Source organism: Pteropus medius, unplaced genomic scaffold, assembly GCF_902729225.1.
Source record: "Pteropus medius unplaced genomic scaffold, Ma_sr-lr_union100, whole genome shotgun sequence".
Taxonomy (NCBI): domain Eukaryota; kingdom Metazoa; phylum Chordata; class Mammalia; order Chiroptera; family Pteropodidae; genus Pteropus; species Pteropus medius.
The window spans coordinates 39,797,116-39,814,048 of NW_024354875.1; the positions used below are offsets into that span (position 1 = coordinate 39,797,116).

The 16,933-nt window shown below is 33.8% G+C and overlaps 1 protein-coding gene across 3 annotated transcripts in view; it reads left to right on the top strand.

The window, feature by feature from the left end:
* ITPRID2 (ITPR interacting domain containing 2) overlaps positions 1–16,687 on the top strand; it is a 38,642-nt gene extending 21,955 nt beyond the window's left edge. Inside the window, exons 10-18 of one of the 3 annotated variants that reach the window (XM_039855959.1) lie at positions 2,061–2,140; positions 3,466–4,677; positions 6,695–6,769; positions 6,845–6,972; positions 7,370–7,520; positions 8,568–8,621; positions 9,290–9,751; positions 14,597–14,714; positions 15,571–16,687. In XM_039855959.1, the coding sequence (XP_039711893.1) occupies positions 2,061–2,140; positions 3,466–4,677; positions 6,695–6,769; positions 6,845–6,972; positions 7,370–7,520; positions 8,568–8,621; positions 9,290–9,751; positions 14,597–14,701 (2,267 nt within the window). In that variant the 3' untranslated portion in view covers positions 14,702–14,714; positions 15,571–16,687. Of the gene's footprint in view, positions 1–2,060; positions 2,141–3,465; positions 4,678–6,694; positions 6,770–6,844; positions 6,973–7,369; positions 7,521–8,567; positions 8,634–9,289; positions 9,759–14,596; positions 14,715–15,570 lie in introns of all 3 variants that reach the window. The other 2 variants (XM_039855958.1, XM_039855960.1) reach the window with 2 other exon arrangements.
* The last annotated feature ends 246 nt before the right edge of the window (positions 16,688–16,933 follow it).

Here is a 16,933-nt window from a genome sequence, read left to right on the forward strand (position 1 = left end):
GACTTAACTCATATCACTTAGCATTCAGTAAATATGCTGAAAGCAGTGCAGCATTTTCCTTATTACAAAAGACAATGTTTTCTTTAGTATACAGGTGTTCTGTTTTGTTTCTTTATGATACTGGACAAACAAAATTTCCAGGTTTTGTTTTGTTCTCACTTTAATTTGCTCTAACTTCCCAGTTTTTAATTAGAAATATCTTACTTCTTCAGTTAGGACAGAGATCTATTTCTTCTTAGTTCTTTTTCTGTGGAGAACAGTATTTTTTTGTGAATCTGAAATGTCTGACTAAAAAAACCTAGATTTGTGATTTATAGTTTACAGAATAATTTCACCTATATTCCACTTATAGTCTACCAAAGTAACCCTATGAGATAGGTAGGAGAATTATTATTCCATTTTGCAGAGAGAAGTTATTGTTTACAGTAATAAAGCAAGAACTTGAACCCAGGCCTTCTTGTTCTTTCCACTGCCCGAGAACTGCTCTGAAACCTAAGCAGTCTACACTCTGACCTACCTCATGTGAACTCAGACTTGGCAACCCATGGAGAGGTGAACTCGGCACAGACTGTACTCCATTGCAGATAAAATAGATCTTAGCAGGGAGAACCTGAGCAGAGCTAGTCACTCAGGCTTCCCTGGGCTGTCTGGCAGCTTGCCCTTTGCTCAACCAGATAGGCAATTTCTTTTCTAAATCCTTTAAGTGACTGCTTCATTCTGTTGTTGCGTTAAGGAGGTAGTTATAATTGATTCACTCAGCAAACATTTTTTATTGTTAGCTTGTGCTAGATACTGGAATACAAAGAAGAATAAATAAGATTTTTTGCTTTCAGAATGCTCTCTATGTAGTTGAAAAAAAAATGCAAACACATAATTACAGTGATAATTGCTATAACATAAGATGTTAATCATTTTCTTCATATGTGTAATTAGTACCTGTGGTAACTAACAGCTTATCCAATCCAGTATCACAATTATTCCAGTTTCCCTAGATTATCAGATATATGGATCAATTCCTTATATTTCTTTATGTAGTTTTGTTAATTTCCAAACACTATTACAGAATTATTCTTAATTTTTAATAAGAAAAAAATTACTCCATTCCATGATACTCTAGGTAGAAACTGAGGCTACAGTGGGATATTTTTCAAAGTCAGGTGAACTTTAAATTGATTTTGGATTTTATTTGAACATTTTGAAGTTTTTTATTTCTATCATTTAAATCTTAGATGAATGTGGATTTGGTGAGCACACTTTATTTAGCCTGTTGCTTTTGAAGTTCTGCAGAACTTGACTATTTCATGAAGTGTCTCCCTTAGTAAATGGAAGAGTTGTAACATCTCTTCTGTTGTCCTTGTGGAGTGAATGGACCTGTGATTACTCTTGGTGTGCTTAGTTGGCCTGCTTACATACTGAAAAACAATTTTGGGGGCGTTATATTAACTGGGAATTAGAGTTTTCAGGCCAAAAACTAAACAGGTTTTTAATTAACAGTATTATGTACTAGTTAAAACTATTTAACAGAATTTTATGCAATTGTTATGAAAAAAATTGTTCCATAACTTATAAATGATTGCATCATTTAAAACATCAGAGACATTAGGTACCCTTGCATTCAAGTTATTTGATTTGTTGGTCTTATTTCTATTTCTGTTTTTTTATTAGCAAGATACTAGAAGTTTTTATACACTATATTGAAATTTCTAACTACACCTACTACTAAATACCTTTACATAGTTACATGATGGAAATGGTTTACTTTGGGACTTTTATTTCAAACAGTTTTCCTCTAAGGATAAGACATTCATTGGATTTATCAAAATACGTTATCATTGGAGCTTAATTAGCAACTGAACATTGAGAATTTCTGATCTGATTCAGTTTTTGTTTGAATTGGAGCTATCTACTGTGCTTTGAAACCACAATTTTGCATAAGTGGCGTGTACTTTTCAAAGAATCATTGTTGGGAATCACTTATCTGTAATAACATTGTTTTCACTGAAGTCATATTTAGCAGTTTCATATAACTACGTTTCATATAACTACGTTTCTTTTGTTAGATCATCTATTACGTACTGCAAGTCAGCATTCTGATAGCAGTGGTTTTGCTGAAGATTCAGCTGACTCTGTCTCCCTTCAGGTAAAATTTCCTATTGTAGTAGGCACTATGATAGATGTCTTCAAATTTGGGTGTTTGGTTTTTTTTTTAGTAGTTACATATTTCAAGACAATCTGTGTTGTCTTCATTTTTCAAATGACATTAAGAATAAAACTTTTTGGGATGCAGATGTAATCTGAGCATTTGACTATAAATTTTAGGTTTCACTAATTCTTCGTCTCTCTCTGAATATTTAAAAACAAAAAAAGCTTCTTTATTTTTGGACCACCAGTAAACAGAGGTTATTTTAATCATAAACCTATTCTGTCTATTGTTTTTCTTATTTTTTGTCATCATTGTGTTTTAGTATTTTACAATAAGTTTAATAACTAATATTAAGTATGGATCCATAGCTTGGTGAATATTATATGACTTTTATGCTAGAATATGTTAGATAATCCAGAAGATAGGCATCTTTTTGTTCTCAACGAATTTATAGTCTATGTGTGTAGTGCACAGAATGTATATGAAAAGTGTTTAAAACACCTATACACAAATTTTAAAGAAAAATGGTGTAAGAGAAAAAAGAGAACCCCAAAATAACCTTTAGAAACATAGTATTTAAAGGGTAATCATATACAAGAAGTGTCTAAGGAGACTCAGAAAGAATAATCTGGTGGGCAGAAAAATTGGAAGATGGAGGAGGAACTTTTAAAAGGAAAACTGGCCATCGGAGTGCAGAGATGAGAATTTGGTTATTTGGAAATTGAGTAGTTGAGTGAATAGTTTTGATGGAATAAATGAGACAAAAGCATGATTGGAGAATAAACGGTGATAAAAGAAGATATGAATGTTGACTGTTTTTTCAAATAAGGATAATAAGGGTGATAGGTCTTTCTGTCTTTTCCATATGCCAGTGACTTAGAGAAGTTGTTAGGGAAGGGGCTGCAAGAGAGTTGGATGCAGAAATCTTTGAGATGAAACTGGGGAAATACCCTAGTCCTAGAGAGGATATAATTAGCAGGATTAGCTTTGAAAAAAGACACATTTTCCTTTCAGAAGGGAGTGGAGGGAATGATGGGGAGAGATATAGGGAAGTTTGTAGGTGAAGGGGAAAAACGTTAAGAAATTTTTGTCCATTTTCTCTGAGTCAGTGTCATGTGTTGGAAGTGAAGGAAGTATGTGTTGAAAAGGGGATTTAAGGAAAATAGTAAGGGTCTGGAATAATGTTATAAAAGCAATTTTGAACAGCACCAGGACCACAAGTGACATATGAGACCCTAAAAGTATAGAAGCATCATATCAGTTGGTATTTTGTTAATGATATGTATTTGAATTTGAATTCTCCATCCTTCCACCTCTCACAGGTTCACGAATCCTTGCAAGCCATGGGGAGTAGTGCTGATAGTTGTGACAGTGAGACAACAGTTACGTCACTTGGTGAAGACCTTGTCACATCAACAGCACAAGACCAGCCTTATTTTAATGAATCAGAGGAGGAGTCTCTCATTCCTCTTCAGAAAGGAAAAGAGAAGGCAGCAACAGTTGCTGACCAAAAAAGATCAGATAGCCAAGATTTCCTACAGTGCGAGACTGTTGAGAATACAGGAATTAAACAGTCCACCTGTAGTGCAGGGGATCATGCTACTGAAATTACTGAAATGAAAGAGGATTCATCCCCAGCACAGCCAGTGGAACTGCTGAGGGAAACAAGTGCTGAAAGTGATGTGGATAAAAGCATTGACTGTGAATTTGTCCAGTATACCACACACCATATTCTTAAATCATTGGCTTCTATTGAAGCTAAATGCAGTGAGAAAGGCTCTGAAAATATAAGTGCACCTCCCTCTTCTGTGGACAGAGTTAATACAGCTTTGCAAAGAGCTCAAATGAAGATTTGCGGTCTGTCTAATCAAAGAGTAGGGCGTAGCTTAATAAAATCGAAAGATCTGTTAAAACAAAGGTACTTACTTGCAAAAGCTGGCTATCCCCTAAGAAGGTCTCAGTCTTTACCAACCACCTTATTGAGCCCAGTAAGGGTTGTGTCCTCTGTCAATGTTCGATTGTCCCCAGGAAAAGAGACGAGATGTAGTCCACCTTCCTTCACCTATAAATACACACCTGAAGAGGAACAGAAATTAGAAAAAGAGATGATTGAGCATGATGGTCAGTCTTTAGTTAAATCCACTATTTTCATCTCTCCATCATCTGTGAAGAAAGAAGAAGCCTCTCAGAGAGAAGTGAACCAGTTGGAGGAATGTCATCATCAAAGGACTCCTACCTGTTCACTGTATGCCCCAGCACCCATATCTCAGTCCACCTGCTCCCTTCACTCTCTCCACTCTGAGTGGCAGGAAAGGCCCCTGTGTGAGCACATGAGAACTCTGAGCACTCACAGTGTTCCCAACATATCCAGTGCCACCTGTAGTGCCTTCGCTACCCCTTTCGGGTGTTCTCTCTCACGTAGACATGCTGCCTACCCTTATCGAGCGTGCTCTGTGAACCCTCCTTCCGCCATCGAAATGCAGTTGCGAAGAGTATTGCACGATATTAGAAATTCACTGCAGAATCTTTCACAGGTATGAGAAAAAGTATATCTTTCTTAACTTTTCTTTTATTGATCTGAGTACCTCTTAATTTACTGAGAAGCTAAGACCCATCAGGTATGAACGATCACAGTTTCATTTTCTTAACGTGTCTAAACTTACTTATACCTACCCTTCTATATTCTTCCGTCCTATCTCAGGGGAAAGGCTGTAACTAATCCTGAACAAGGTCAATTTCTCTGCTTGTAATCTCTCTTCTAGAGAAGAGATTTGCCCATTAGGTATCTATTCTCTCCTTTAGCCTCTCCTCCATTGTCTTTGTCTTAGGTTGTCTCTATTATTAAAAAATCTTCCTTTCAAGTACTTTCTCTCCTTTTCTTTGCCATTCGACAGTGTTCACCACCTCTCCCTTTCTACGTTTTCCTCTCCTTGGCTTCTGTGTCGCCGTGTGTTCTCCTGGTTCTGCTCGTAGTTCTCTGATTAAGTTTCCCCTTCACCTACTGACTCCTGATGCTGGTCTTCTGGCATAGAATTAGTCTGTTTCCACTGGGCTCAAAGACTGGAAGTACCCCCCCAAAGAAAAAAAACAGGTAAAGTGTAAATTTGAATAAAAATGGTCTGTGTGTCATGTCACTTTTAAAGTTGTTGCTCAGATCTATTAGTGAGCTAGTAATAATTTCCAAGAACTTTGAAAATAAGTAAATTGTGTTTAGATTTGCGTTTCATATTTTACATTTCCTTTCTAAATCTCTCTGAACTACTTATATTTAGACAGTTAAGGAAATGAAAATAACAGTGTAATCCAGTGGTCAGAGTGTTCAGCTAGGAGCCAGGAGGCCTAGAATGTATATAATAGATCTCATCATGATGACACAGGAAGCCACTTTGAAAGTAAAAATTAAAGTTGTAACTTTTCAAGTTATGTAGTGAAATATACCTTTTTTAAAATACAGATTTTATCCTCACGATGGATGTCTCCTAATGATTTTCAGTCTATCTGGAATGTGGATGTTTCTTTTTCCTCTTTACAAAATATAGTTCTGTGAATGAGACATTTAACCTTTCAGCTGTAATTATGCGAAGCTGAGAATTCTCAGGACCCTGTCTCCCTGCACCCCCATGGTGCACTTCTTTTTTTCTAAGACCAGTCCTAGGTGTGGTCTTCTCCTCTTAGATGTCCCATCACTAACTCAGCTAATTAATTTCCTGTCTCACCTCAGTAGTTAGATGCTCTTTGTGATCTGGCCTTTGCCTCTCTCTCCAGACTCCTTCCTTAACCTGTGTGCTTCAGCCATATTGGACAGCATGCAGGCCTCGGAGTAGTTATGTGTTCCTGGTACCTTTTTCTACACATACTACTTTCTTTTTTTTTTTTAAACTTACAGTGCCCCGCCCTGCCTTTCTTTACCTCACCAAATACTATTTACCGTTAAGGCTTAGCTCAGGTGTCACCGCTGTTGGGACCGCATACTCCCCTAATCTGGATTTTTGTTTGTTTCCATTGTAGCATTCCCCTCCACCCTATTATAATTTTTTAACTTCTCATTTTTTTCTTACACCGTGAGAATGCATGAAGGCTGAGAATCCATTTTATCTTTTATCTTTTTTTTCTTCACTGCCTAAAAGAATAACATAGTGGATGCTCGCATATCTAAGAATGAGTGTGATGATTGCTAATCTCTCCTTTCAAGTCAACAGTTTGTTATCTCAGAATGACATTTGCTATTAGTTCTACATTTTTGAGTTCTGTGTTTGTTTTTCTACTTTCTCAAGGCAAGAGGGAAGTCTTATAAGACACAGATGAACTATACATGTTCCTTTGCCTCAGCCTCATTCCAAATAGACTGACTTTTACCTGAAACAGGAGTAATAGATAGCATTAGGGACTGATTTATTTGGTTCCTGCTTACAATATGAAGTTTTGTTTTTGTTTATTTGGGGGTCCTCAAAGAAAAATATGAAGATTTCAGATGCCACCTTTGTTAATACCTTAAGTAATTTGGAAGTAGTCACTTTAACTAATTGTAACCATACTTTCACTTTTTTGAAGTACCCTATGAGAGGACTTGATCTTGCTGCTGCTCCATATAGTACTCAGAAATCATCTGTTCTACCTCTTTATGAAGTAAGTTCTTGCTTAAATTTTTGTTTTACAAAATTATCTGATTTAGAAGTATAATTTTGTTATTTTCTATTTTAGAATACTTTTCAGGAGCTCCAAGTAATGAGAAGGAGCCTGAATTTGTTTAGAACACAGATGATGGATTTAGAATTGGCAATGCTGCGTCAGCAAACCATGGTTTACCATCATATGACTGAGGAGGAACGGTAAAAGTTCATTTTATCTTAATGTAACTCAAAATATTTTTTCTAAAAAGCATTGTCAACTTTTTTTTAAGCTAGATTTTATTTTTGCTGCCGTGTACCCTTTATTTTATGAACAAGTGTAAAAAAAATTAAGCATAGTGATTTACTAAACTCCTCTGCTTTCAGTGTATTAAGGAAGATAGGGACTATAGTCTGTTTTTCAGTGTCTGAGATATTTGTCGAGAAAGCCTAGAGGAAAAAAGACGAATTGTCCTGGTGGTTACATCAATTGCATTTGCTGTTGTGCCAGTTTTTAGAACTTGGCATTTCAATACCTTTTATACCTGGTGGAAGAATAGTGAATATGAATTTCCCAGACTGCTTTTTTCAAACTTTGTGTCTCTCACCATACCAATAGGTATGAAGTTGATCAGCTCCAGAGTTTGAGAAATTCAGTCCGAATGGAACTTGAAGACCTGGAACTGCAGCTGGAGGAGCGTCTGCTGGGCTTGGAGGAACAGCTTCGTGCCATGCGTATAACTTCTCCCTTCCGCCCCTCAGCACTTGTGGTATGGTACCTTGGGGGTTGTCAGTGGTTTTCAGTAAGGATTTATTCATACTGTTCCATATAACTCAGGAGAGATGCTTTAATTTAAAAACACTTATTTTAACAGCATTAGAGGCATGCATATGTTTAAGATTCCTTTCCCCCAAATCAGTTGAATATAAGTGGCAATTATTTTCTTAAATACTTAGTATATTTAGAAATGCTTTGGAAAATTCTAATTCTAATTTTTAATAGAGTTAATAAGGAGCAATTAAAAGTTTAAGGATTTTAAAGGAAAAATGGTAGTGGGTTAATGTATGGCTAATTTAGATTTTAATCACTGCATGTAACTACAAAGAACATAAATATATATTTCACTCAGCTTTTTCCCCCTTCCTTACTTTAAATAAGTGTTTTCTTTAAACTTTTTCTTTATTTTGGATTCTTTTCTATCCTTTATGTTTTTTAAAGGATCAATTGAGATTGTTGTAAAGACATAAAACTCATATACAACAAAGAGAATAAAAACACCGTTTCTCTTTATGCGTACCACTTTTTGTACTGCTTATGTTCCTTTCCATGAAATCTGAACTTCGTTGATTTTTTTTGCTGATATCTTTGCAGTTGTAGAAGATATTATTTTGAAATGTTAAAGTAGTGAATTTTTCTTTGTAACCTGAACAACATATTTGATTTTGTTAAGAATAAATGGATGAATACACACACATGTACGTATATGGAGTAGAATTAGTGGAATAAGAATGTGTGCGTGTACACATATGTATGAGTAGCATGGAGTAGGAATGTTCTATATCATTGGTGAATATCTTTTTCCATAAAAGGTTTTTATCTATTATTCTGAGAAATATGTGTTGGTAACGACAGAGAATCAGAACATCTATGCAACTTCAGTCACAATACTACATTTTATAGGCTCCCGTGACGGTTGAGGGTGATCTTTGTGACATAAAGGAGTGCTTTAGGGACATAATTAGCTAATTCATTTTATTATAAAACAGTTGCAATTTGAAAAAATATATTCGTATATATGTATTTTGTTCTTTTTCAGGGAATGTGTGGCAGTAGAAGTGCTGATAACTTGTCATACCCTTGTCCATTGAATGTAATGGAACCAGTAAGCCTACTCCTTTTAAATCACTGGGGAAGGGAATGATACATTTCATAAACACAATTTTCCTAGTGTAGATGAATTTTTTTTTTTAAATACAGTATTTGATAAGTTAGTTAAATTGATTGCAACTATGTTTGACACTTCTGAAAGTCCATTGCCATCTTAGGTCTGTTAATTACAATAGCGATTTAGCTTTACGGCCTAAAGGAGATAATGCGTCATAAAAAATATTTAACTTATACTTCAAGGGAAGTGTTCTTTTAGTTTGATTCCAGGTCCTTCAGGTAGTTGGACCTGGAAGATGACTACTTTTTGAACAAGTCTGATTTTTGTTATATTTTAAACAAATTGGTTCATTTGGGGCAAAAGCATTATAAGTAGCTATTTTGTTTTTCACTAGTTACTTTTTCCTTACAAGTAATTTGGACACCTGTGTGGTAACCAGATATTCTAGTTACAAATTTTATGGCTTTATCTCACTATGAATTTAAGTTATCTTTCCAGTTTTCGCAAATGACATTGAGTAGTTAATGAATGAATTAGAGTCATGTGTTTACAAGTTAAGTGATTTTTGGCAGTAATCACAGCTAGTATTTTAATTTCTTTTAACTACCAATCTTAATTTCAAGAGCGATGAATTACGATTTTCTGATCTTCAGGTCACTGAACTGATGAGGGAACAGTCATATCTAAAGTCCGAATTGGGCCTGGGACTTGGAGAAATGGGATTTGAAATTCCTCCTGGAGAAAGCTCAGAATCTGTTTTCTCTCAAGCAACATCAGAGTCATCATCTGTGTGTTCTGGTCCCTCTCATGCTAACAAAAGAACTGGAGTTCCTAGTGACTCAGCAGGCAAACCCAAGACCCATCGGTTACCAAGCAAAAAAGTATTCCGAGCATCAGTGGCCTTGACGCCAACTGCTCCTTCTAGAACAGGCTCTGTGCAGACTCCTCCAGAAGTGGAAAGTTCTGAGGAAGTCGGAGCAGCTGAAGAAGCATCAGAGGCTGTGGGACCTAAATCTGAAGTGGAAGAAGGATGTGGAAAAATTCCATTAATGACAGTTGCTGAGGAAATGCATAAAAATGCGGAGCAAGATGAATTGCAGCAAGTTATACGGGAGGTGAGTAAAGTCCATGCTTAATAATTTATTTGACAGTATGTGTTGGAGGAGGTTTTATTTGAACATTAATTATAAGATATTCCTCTTATTCATTGTATTCAGTAATTTGCAGAGAGTTTTAAAATGAACTCTTCCATTGATCCGGCTGGTGTCTATTAAGATATTTTTTGTCTTGTTTGTAATGGCAATTCTGTAAATTTCATACTGCAGAAATAATTGCAATTCTGTATATTCACTTTTCTGAAGAAGGTGTTTGTAGGGTTCAAAAAAAACATGTGACAAACTCTTTAGATCTCCATTTCCACATTTGTAAAATGAGGAATTACAATTTAGATTGTAATGAGGAATTACAATTTAGATCTTTTCCAGGATTTTATAATGTCATTTTATAATATCAATTGACATGAGAAAATGATGTTGTGACTTTAATTAGTACAAATAGTTTGACCTTTTTGGTTTAGTGGGTGGAGAAATACGAAAATTATATGAGTTACTCAAAGATAGAAATCAGAATGAAAAAGTTTACCCTAGAGGATAGCAATGTGCAAACCCGAAGTGTTTAACCACAGTTCTAGGTTACCAAAAGGACTGCAAAAAATTAGGAAGATTAGTAATTAAAGGTCAAAAGTTAATTGAGAAAAATAGTTAAGTCACTGTTTTTGGCACTAGGATCAGGTAATAAGGAATATTGTATATATTATTTAAAAAGGGAGACCAAGTTGTTTCCTAATATTTCAGTCACCTTGAGATAAGTTCATATTTTCAAAACAAGCATTATAGGAGAATAGACTGCATGTATGTAATTTTTTTTAATAACATGAATTACCAATTTAAAGTTTAAATTTATTTATCCTGCCGATGTAATTATTTTTGTAATTTGGTTAGCTGGCAAATGTTTACCAAGCTCTGTACATGCATATTGCTCAGCTAGGTCTGACTGATTATAATCCATTCTTAATTTGCCTGCTTCATGTCAAAGATCAATTTTTGAGTGAAATTGTTTTTCTTCATGCTATATTTGTTAACCAAAGAAGTAAATTTTAAGGTACTTCCCACCCTCCCTCTGAAATATAATATTTTTGTTTTCTTTAGCTTGCTTTGGATAAAAAGGCGACTGTATGTTACTCATTTGGCACAAATACTCCCTGAATGCACTCTTGAGTCCTCATTTTTAAAGTCATTAATGGATGGTCTGATGTGTGCTGTATGTAATTTCCTAGGAGTAAATATCCTAGACCAGAGCATTGATTTTTGGACCGGCTGAACATAGCATATAGGAAGTCAGCTGTTCTCTTGGTCCTAGAGAATTATTTAACATTTAGAAGAATCTCCCATTAGATTTAGAAGATTTTATAATTTGAAAATGTTTAAACTGACATGCAAGGCAGATATTTTAAGAATTTTTCAGAATTTGTTACTAAACTCATTATTAGAAACTCCCTAATTCAGAATTTGGCATAGTTTGGAGGAAGTTGGGCTTAACAGTTACCCTTGTACAGTCTACAGAAAAATGACTTACCAAACAAAATATATAGATCAAACAAGAGGAAAGAGGAGTATTGATGTACTTAAGAAAATAAACTATTTTGAACCACTTTAGAAGCATATATTAATTGATAAATTAGTCCAATGCCATTTATAATGAATTTGTGTTAGTATCATCTTAGCTCAATTATAATGATATTCTGTTAAACTTTGTTTACAAAATATTTAAAATTCAGATTAGTCTTGATTCCATTCATTTCAAATCCATAACGTTTTTACTTAAATACACTTAGTACTGAATTCCAATTTTTTTTTAAAGCATATTGTATCAACTAGATTCTGCTTTCCTAGTAAATTCTGGGCCCCTGACCCTATTAATTAACAAAGTCATCATTCAGTAAGGCAAGTTTTAAGCTTGAGTTGAACAGTTTTGCAGGTAAGGATTAAGCATGTTTGGCAGAAGATTTCTTATTGCACTCATGGGTGCATGAAAACAATAATGTCTGTTGGGCATTTCACGATATGTGAAACGTCTGAAAAGAAAGCTTTCATTATTTATAATGTGTTAATACAGTAGAATTTTTGTTTAAAGGAGAGCATTGAAAGAAAGTTCTTTCAGGCAAATGTTTAATACACTCATTCAATATCTAAGCTTTTGTCAGATTAAACAAGATACCCCTTTTCTGTGGAGAGTGTATATGTTATAGTGGAGGGAAGGTACTCTCCTGGAATTTGCCTCGGTGGCCTGTGATGTATGTAATTAGTGGCCTGAAACTGTTTAGGTATTAAAAAAAAAAAAAGTTAAAAAATTACTTAATAGAATAAATGAACATTTGCTCACAGCAAATTCAACAGAGTTAAATGTCCACGTGTAAACATAGATTGCTTTGTGTTTAAAGAGTTGTTCTTTGTTTATTGAAGTTCCTAGGCTTGATTCATGCCATTTAGCATCTTCATTACAGTTCATCTGACATGCTTTAAACATGAATTTTGGTAAATACACAGCTTGACTGTGTTCTTATTATAACTTCGTTTAGTGATCACTTGATATAATGGCTGACACGAAGTCAGCACTCAATAGATACGTGTCAAATGGATGTGTTGCCCCACACTTTAGACTTGTAGTCAATCTGCTTAGGCTGCCAGTGAGCATTCCTTAATTTCAAGTAGCTTGTCTTCAGCCTGTATCACTTTTTGGAAATTGTGCTCATAAAAGCAGTGTTACCATCCATCCTTAGAGTTTTCTCACTCCTAACCCTCCAACCTCTCTGTAGTGTGGCAGACTTTAGAACTAATTTATTTGTCCATACGTTTATTCCTTTGGTACATTGTTAAAGGCATTTTGTCATTTTCAGTGCTAGTCTGTAGTCCTTTGTTTTTTTTTTTCTGTTCCTTTTTATGTCTCTCATTCATGCTTTCTTGCTCTGTCATTGTTTCATGCATTCGGACATTTATTGAGCACTTACTTTATAATAGGATACATTGATAAATGAGACCCAATCCTCTCCCTGAAAGAGCTCACAGTAAACACTTTCCATTTGACTTCACTCTTTCTGTTCTTCCATCCCCTAGCAGGAACTATCTTATCAGTGAGATTCCTTTCAGCTCCCCTCTCATCCAGGTGGTTCTTGCTGCAATTTTTTATTCTCATTGTCATCTGAAATCATCCTTCTTTTTCTGTAACCTACTATGTTAAAATCTGCCATTTTCTGAGAATTTGTTTTGTCTTCTTCTAGCCCATACTGGTCTCTCATTTTTCAAAATTTATTCTATTCTTATTAATGAATTAAGTTATTTTTCCTCTTCATATTCTACGTAACAGTATTTGTTTTGTGCCTTTCAAGATTTTAACATCCGTAATGGTGGACACTTTCTTGCTTTACTCCAGTAATATCTGTACTCCCCAAATACATTGGCACACATTTTTAGTTTGTAAATAATTTTTTGGCTAGTTTGTTTTTTGACTGGTGAAGAATTATGAGATTTAATGAAACTGACATATTGCATTGGACTGAGAAAGTGCAAAGACTGTTTTAGTCATTGTCTTTTGTAAATACAGATTTGAAGTGGTTCTGATTAAACACATTTTATTTGCGCTTTTATACTGTGGCTAAGAGATTCTGGTTTTCATAATATTTGTATCTAACATATTTGTTTAAAAAATGAATCTGAAGTTCTATGAACTTCAGACACTTGATGATGTTTAAAGTTTAGAAATATTGGTAGAGGGTAAAATAAGTAGTTTATATTTATTTAAATATATTCCAATACAGATGATAGGTACAGCACATTTGTTACTCTGGATATTTATGTATAAATCTATGTATCGTGTACTAATTTTGCATGACAGATTAATACAGAGCCATTTTTGGAAATACTTCAATTGAGATGTGTTCAGGATGTACTTAGAGACATTGTAGGAAATGGATCAGGCTGACAGGAAACTGAAAATGCAGAATATTTAAAAGCTGGTTGAGATTGTCTCAAGTGCTAATTTGGGAAGGCATTATCAGTTTATTTAAGGAAATGCACATTTAAAGTCTTCATGAAAGGCTGTTTGGAGGTGATGCTATATCATTAGAAAAAGGCGTGATTAGGCATGTGTAGTGTTTGGATATCTGGAGAAGAAAATCTTGATGGAATTGTCATTGCCCTTGGGTCTCTTTTGCCCTTTCCAATAATAAAATGAGATGTATATCCTTATCTGAAGCAAAAGTTTCAGACAGATGACAAATGGACCATACAGCTAAAGAAAAATTTCATTCTAGTTTATGGTTGCTTAGAGAATGTTTTCATGCTTTAAAATAATTTGTGCTAAATGATCATTTCTTCTTTCTACTTAAAATGTGCATATTAGGTTAGAACAATATATAACTTCTTTCAGTTGGTACAAATAGGCAGTATGCTTGTATATTATTTTGCCACTCATGAGTTTTCTTAACAATGAGAACACTCAAGCATCCTGCTGATTACCAAACAAATGAGGACATTAATAAAAAACATAAAAGTGAAGCAAACATTTAATCACTTCTTCCAGGTTATTTTGTGTCATGAAGCAAATTATTTAGTAGAAGTTTTTTAATCTATAAAATAACATTTTCTAATGTTCTCAGTCTAAGAAATGTGACATTTTGTAATGTAATTGTCTGAATTATGGTAGACCAGTCCTAGAAGTCTGATCTGGGTTTGAGGATAGATGGGCGTGATTCCCCGCAACTTCTCTGTGTTGCATGAAGGTTGTAGTTTTTCTTTATGGTTTAGGCGATTGCAGGAATTAAATGCTATTTATGTTTTTTTGAAAACAAAAAATAGATTACAGTCATATTGCTAAATTCTTATTTCTCTCTTTTTCCATTCTAGATTAAAGAGTCTATTGTTGGAGAAATCAGACGGGAAATTGTAAGTGGACTTTTGGCAGCAGTATCTTCAAGTAAAGCATCTAATTCTAAGCAAGATAGTCATTAAATGGAATTAATAGGTAAATTTTCTGAATTTCTTTGTTTAGATAAATGTAAATTAGTACTTAGTTTTTAATGCTTTGTTTTCTTAGTACACAGGTCTGTTTCTCTAATGAAATTTTAATTTTTAGAATGTAGGTAATGTTATCCTACAGTGTGAAAACTTCATAGAACCCCTTTTGAAAATTAAGCAAGTCAAATCTTATACTAACCTCCAAGGGATTATTATGTCATTTTACTGAAATTTCATTATAGTAAATAAATGCTGGAATTGGGGAAATCAGGACCTTCAAACCTGAGTCTTATTTTGATAGCATTGATTATGATATTCAGATGTACAATTTACAGACCAAGATTTTGAGAATCACATATTCTTATTATCTTAATTTTTTTGTCTTTTAAAGAAATGTATCCCATAGGTCCATATCTAAATGTCATAATTTATAAGGAATTGTTTTTATTTATTTTATTTATTGAAATAAATGACTTTAATCTTATCATAGCTCTAGTTACATTTTATAAAATATATGTTAATAGTAATACTTGGTGAATACAAAAGGGAGTAATACAGTTCAGTAGAATAATACTTTTAATAGAACTGAAAATATTCAACGAAATATGAGAAACAAAAATATAATTTGAAAAGTATATAATTACAGCTTTAGAAAATGAGAAAAGTGTTTTTATGACCGATTTCATAAAGTAACTAATTTTTTTCAAAGCTAGAGATAAAAGAATTAACTCTTAGGAAGATGTATAGAGATCACAGCAGGATCTTGTTTATGTATATATTTAGAGAATATTCTCATTTCTTTTTTTAAAGAAATTTTTAGTAATGTATTTGGAAGATGTTTAATGTTCACTTCTCTTTTTCAGGGTTGACCTGGATCGTATTAGGTGTATAATATTGGAGTTAATGATGTGCACTGGTGGAGGTGTTATTTGTGCTTCAGAAGATATTTGCTGCTGAGCTGGGCTATTATTATATACAATGTACAATGTTTGTTTCTTCTATGCATATCTTTTTAAAAATATACATAGAAACTTAGGAACTTCGCTGACTTTTCTAAACTATCAAAACTGTAGCCATTTGAAAAGCCTAATATTTATTTGTCAATTTTTCCAGTCAATTCCTTATGTAGAATTAATTTTAAAACTTGAAAACTTCCATACTTAACCAACTTATAAATAACATGTTTCTTCAAATTAGCTCCCTTAAACACTGACCTCTATGAGGTATTGACTGTGCAATAACTGATTCATTTTTTGAGAGCTTGAAGCAACCAATGATTTTCCCTCCACTGCTGTTAATTAATGTCACTTCCCAGAAGAAAACTTGTTCTTGTTGTGAAAATTGCTCTTTATTCTTGAGGAAGTTACTAATAGCAGTAGGATAGAACTGTATGAGGTTACCTGCAACTACTTAATGTTCTTACACTGTAAGTGTTGTTACTTTACCTAAGACAAATGTAATTTTGTTATAGCTTATGTAGTATTTTTCTTTTGGAAATGTGCCTTATGTTAAACACTATGTACTTTTTGCATTGTCCAGACTTCATTAGAAGGAGATATTTCTTCTGTCTTTTAGACTAAATAGAGGATTGCCAGAATAATGAAGCCTGTGACTTGAGTGGATAGAAATAAACTGGTTTTGTTTTTTAAAAAAAGGAAGTAATTTAGATTTGTTCTCATAATAGATGGTTTTAATTCAGTTTTAACCATTGAGAACTGTTTGTTTTTATGGGAAAAGAAAAGGAAAGGTTTCCTATTTGGATATCTATGTGTTAAATAAATATGTAAAGTAACAACCAAATGTTAGAATTATTCCTTTAGCATTTATAATTTTCAACTCATACTTCTTTGTGTGAATTTTAATCAAAAATGTTTGAAATTCTTTGAAAGACTGTCTAAAAGGTTTATAAATGTTTGAATTATCACACAAAGGCCGATTTCTAAAAAAGAATTAAAACAATAAAGTATTTATTTTGCCTAACATGTTTTTAGTGCTTTCTTTTCTTGAACTACAGCATGAAGAATTTGGATTAGATTTGATGAGAACAAATGAGGTCCAAAAGAATTACAGCATATAACCTAATAGATTGATACTCTCTTTTCCTTAAAAGGTTAACGTGTACTTTAGACCACCCTGGAGAAAGGGCACATACTGATGCCTCTTGGTCTCATCTAGTTCTGTGGTCCTGATAATTGCCATCCGATGCCAAATAAAACTTCTTTAAAA